The 5000-nt window shown below is 37.4% G+C and overlaps 1 protein-coding gene across 2 annotated transcripts in view; it reads left to right on the forward strand.

The window, feature by feature from the left end:
• Positions 1-42: 42 nt before the first annotated feature.
• Positions 43-5000, forward strand: part of tenm3 (teneurin transmembrane protein 3) — a 192915-nt gene continuing 187957 nt past the window's right edge. For both annotated transcript variants that reach the window (XM_030787892.1, XM_030787893.1), the window contains exon 1: positions 43-274. In XM_030787892.1, coding sequence (XP_030643752.1) covers positions 43-274 — 232 coding nt within the window. The remainder of the gene's footprint in view (positions 275-5000) is intronic.

Consider the following 5000-nt stretch of genomic DNA (forward strand, 5'->3'; position numbering starts at 1 on the left):
TTTTTTTTTTTTTTTTTTTAGCGTTTTCGTCATGCTGGAAGGATGGATGTGAAGGAACGAAGGCCGTATTGCTCCCTGACCAAAGAGAAGCGGGAAAAAGAACGGCGTTACACGGGCTCGTCAGGGGACAGCGAGGACTGTCGCGTGCCCACCCAAAAATCCTACAGCTCCAGCGAGACCCTCAAGGCCTTCGACCACGACTCCTCGCGACTCCTCTACGGGAGCCGGGTTAAGGAGGTGACGCATCGCGAGACGGACCAATACGCCCGTCAAGGTGGGATGCCGCTTGATTTTAAACGGCTGACAACCGTTTTCCTGTCTGTCTTTAGGATAAGTTAAGTTTAAGATAAGGATAAGTTAAAGCCTTTCAAACCCAGAATGTAGAGAGAGTTTATCTTCCATAGCAGCGTCAGGGAATGTCTCGTAGTCTGGGATTCTGTTTCATGCCAGGGTTTATCGGTTGTAAAGTGACACTTAACGTTTATGCTCAGTTCTCGTATGGTTTCCACAGCACAAACGCATGGGTACTTTTTTTTTTTTTCCTTTTTGTTCCAAAAAAAGGCAACGTTGTTAACATTTTGGCATAAAAAAAAAAAAGGATTTTGTACAGAACCTTTTCTTGGTGGATTTCTTTGAATTTTTTTTTTACCTGATTGTAGAGCCAAAGATTTAAAAAAAAAAAAAGAAGGTGTTCTGTTCCACAAACAGACAAACAGACCTATGAAAAAGGATAAATTACTTCCCTCTCTGATTCCCTTATCTATTTTTATTTCTTTGGCTTAGCATTTCTTTTCCTTCCTATGTGCAGATATATTTTTTATTGTTTTTTTTTTTTTTTAGTATTATTGTTGTTTTTTGGGGTATTTGTCGGTGCTGCTTTTGCTTGCTTTGTAATCTCTGAGTGTTACTCTCCCCAGACTGAAGATATGTTTGACTATTTTATTTATATCAACACCAAATACATATTTTCATAAGCCAGAAAGGGGGAAAAGACAACCAAGGGCTTCAGCACAGGAAGTGAATGGAAGAAACACAGAGGTTAAAATTTGACTTTTTTTTTTTTTTTTTTTTATAATTTTTGGTGTGGAAATGGCGTGGGCTGGAATTTAAGGACACAATTATCACCCTGTTCATTTAAAATTTTAAATACTAATTTAAAAATAAAAACGTACTGGGTGATGTGTCAGTAACCACTGTCTCTGATCCAAGAAAGATATGTCTGTTAAAAGAAATTTGTTTAAATAAATTTGTCTCATTCAGAAGCCGGACAGTTAAGATGGAGGAGCTAGCAGAGTAAGTCAGGGAATATGATATAGAGAAAAACAATATACTACAGTTATGCAGGTAAAAAAAAAAGAGACACCCACCCACCCCCCCGCCGCCCCCAAGAGCCTAGAACGAATGAGAATTCTGGGCTAATATTTATTAAAAATGTATTATTACGATAGAGACTTTTCTTGGTTTTATCTTTGCATGTACATTTATGTAGTGTCAGATTTGTGCTGAATTATTCAAAATGTTTAGAATAGAGCGCCACCAACTCCTTCATTTACCCTCATACACAGCTGCACCCGATAATTAAAAATGTCCACACGGACAGGAGCCCGTCAGTGTCAGCCTGTTTGTTTTTGTCTGATACGAGGAAAGAAAAAAAAAAAAAACAATTAAATCACTGTTCAGGTAGGTCCTCTCGGGTGTTCTCAGCGTCGTTTGCGAAAATATTTCAAAATCAGACACACATACACACGCGCGCACACGCGTGCGCACGCGCGTGCAAAACCGCGCGCACCGACGCAACAGTTCAGCAAAGGTATGGAGGAGTCATTTAAAACCATCTATGGCTTTCTCTTGAAAACCTACAAATGAAAACCCCTTTTAAAAACATGGTTTTGACAGAATATACACTGTCGCCCTCTCTCTTCGTAAGCAGAGCACTCACGTTCACCTCATCTTCCTCTCTCTACATTCAGCCTACATAACCATTTACATCAGTAAGGGTGAGTCCCCAGTCATGGAGATGACTGACTGACTGTAGCTCCTTTGTGTTGTTGTTGTTGTAGTGATAGCAGAAAGTAGTACAAGTGTGCCTTGTGACTGTGAGCCCTGTGCATAGTAAGATATCCCTCTAAATCATTCTATAAATTATTAGAATAATAAGTGTTTTTTGGGGGTTTTTTGCCAGTGGCTGTTCTCCGTTGTTTATTTGAGAGTGGAGTAGTAATGACAGGAGACTAGGGAGGGAAGGGTTTTGTGACTATGTCTTAAGAAAGACATAGGGAGGGTTGGGCTTACGTGGAAAGCCAAAAGCTGATTGGCCCGCTCTCTAAAACAGAGAGGGAGAGAGAGAGAGAGAACATTTAAGAGGATCGTGTACAGAGTACAGGCACGGCTAAGCTCTTTAGCATTTAACCCTGGTCTTTCAACAGGCTTACTTACACCTTCCTTATGGAACAGAGACTACCATGTACCGTTAAAGGTCATGTGACACACTGACACACTGACACACGCACGCACACACACACACACACACACACACACACACACACTGGTCTATCTGTCTGCATGTGTGTTTCAGCAAAGGTTTCAATTGTTGGTGTTAGCTATATCAGATATAACCGCATATCTGATGCATTATTATGAATGGTGACATTATTGAAATTAGAAAGTAACGAGAGCACAGATGTCTAAGAAAGATCCATGATCCGATTCAACTTTAATCAAACGGAGAGGAAATCGTTTGCTGGATACCAGTTTGACTAAGCGTAAGAAAGTCACTTTAAGGTCATTTCCAGTTCACTGATTACTTCCCAGCTCAAATGAACACTCCATAAATATTTGAGGAAAGGGCATAATTACATAATTATCTTATCAATTTCGCTGAGCGCTAATTGATGTTCATTTAGAATTAATATGGACTTAATTGAGCCTTATTCTCTGAATGGGGCCCATAATGACACATCCATACATTCATTTACTGATTGGTCATTATGTCTCTCACAGTACTCCCAATATGTGGATTGATTGGGAAATTTTATAATTATATCTCGTGATTCTCTATGCTGACTGACGTTGATATCAATATGCATATTTCTTTTTTTCAGTGCACATACATGTGTCTGCTTGTGGAAAATTTAGAGCGTTTTTTCTCTCTTTCTTTCTCTCTTTCTTTCTTTTTTTCCCATACCTCAGGGGCTTATCATTCCAAATCAATTAACGCAGCACTTATCATTTTAGTCACATTTTGACTGCTGAAATATAGATGGGGTTTGGACAGCTATGATTTGATTTTGCAACATGCGTTCATGATGTGGTAGATAATTATAAATATATAATATGCATTTACTCCATATTTAGTAAAGTTTAAAATACACATTTGCAGCTGTCTCACTATCAAAATATTTTTGATTTGCTGCGCAGTGGGGGTGTATTAGTTGTAAAACCGTATCTTAGTTTCCCCTTCATACTGACAAAGATATTAAGACTTTACTGTGCATATACAGAAAAAAAAATGGCAAACGAACATAAATAAATTAGAATATAAATAATTCACTCTCCAGTACAAGACAGTTATTGCACTTTAGATAGGTTGAAATGAAATTTGATGCCTCTTTCTTTTGGGGGCGGGGGGGGGGGGGGTACATAATTATTTCTGACAGCGCTCCATAAAACAGTTCATTTGATATCAACTCTTGAGTAAATTGCGCAGCATACATGGTAATTGTTGGCAGAGCAGCGGAGTTTTCTGGGATTCTGGGGAGTTTTTTTTTGTTGTGGGGGGTGGGGGGGGGGGGGGCTTATTTTTGGGTTGTACACACCTATCTCCATGGCAGATAAGCCCCAGTAGTGGAATGTGGGCCATGCCACAGGCTAATTTGATAAAGCGTGGTGAGTTTGAAAATCATTATATCCAGATAGAAAAAGGAACCAAATGAATTATAAATCGCAGCCACTGTTTTAATTGGATCTCATTTCAAAATGCGCCACATGAAGTGGATTTTTAACTGTGCTGGAATGTTTAATGAGTTTTTAGATGGATTGTTTCTTTTGTTTTTTGGGTTTTTTTTTTTTTTTTATTCGTCTTTTCTTTTTTTTCTTTCTCATTATGAGCATGTTAAATATTCAGAGTTATTATGTTCTTTGGATATATTACATACACTGTTTTTTTTTTTTATTATTATTATTTTTTTTTATATATATAACCAAAAGTTACATGAGTTGCACCTCATTCTTGAATCTTTTACCATCGAGCTCTCATGGTCTTCGTTTTACAGTTTTACCTTTAAATCCATTTCTCTTTTTGGCATTCTTTTGTGTGGTTGTGTGGTTGTGTGTGTGTGTGTGTGTGTGTGTGTGTTTGTGTAAACATTAGGAGACCATTTTCGTTTTCTCTTCATTTTATACACAGCTAGTGTTTAACACAGCTAATGTGTTTAAAATGACAGAAATGATGGATGAAAACATTGCGAAAACAAAAGGGAAAAAAAAGAATTTTTGTAGCACAAACTTCAGCTGAATAAATAAATCACATAATAAATTCTGTTTTAATTCCAAATGTCATTATTATTATTATTATTATTATTATTATCATCATCATCATCATCATTATTATTTTTATTTTTAATATTGTTATTATTATTATTATTATTATTATTATTATTATTATTATTATTATTATTATTATTGGGTTCCTTTTCTGTTTGGAACAGTTGTACCTTTAATCGCAGCCTTTAATCGTCAATGTTCCTTTATTGCGATGGTCGTGTTTGCTTTGATACTCGATCCTTTAAGGGCTTTGAAGATATTAATGAAATTGACTGGCTAGATTAAAAAAAAAAAAAGAAAAAAAAAAGTGCTCTAACTACCAACGCGTTTGCCAAGCTTACCACAGCGTGGTAAAACCATCATCTCTCCATCTGTACCGTCTCTCTCCCGAGTCAGATTTAGGCCTCCGCCACACACCATCGCTCTCGGAGAATGAGCCCCTGAGAGTGAAGCTATCA

Source organism: Chanos chanos, chromosome 11 (genome assembly GCF_902362185.1).
Source record: "Chanos chanos chromosome 11, fChaCha1.1, whole genome shotgun sequence".
Classification (NCBI taxonomy): Eukaryota; Metazoa; Chordata; class Actinopteri; order Gonorynchiformes; family Chanidae; genus Chanos; species Chanos chanos.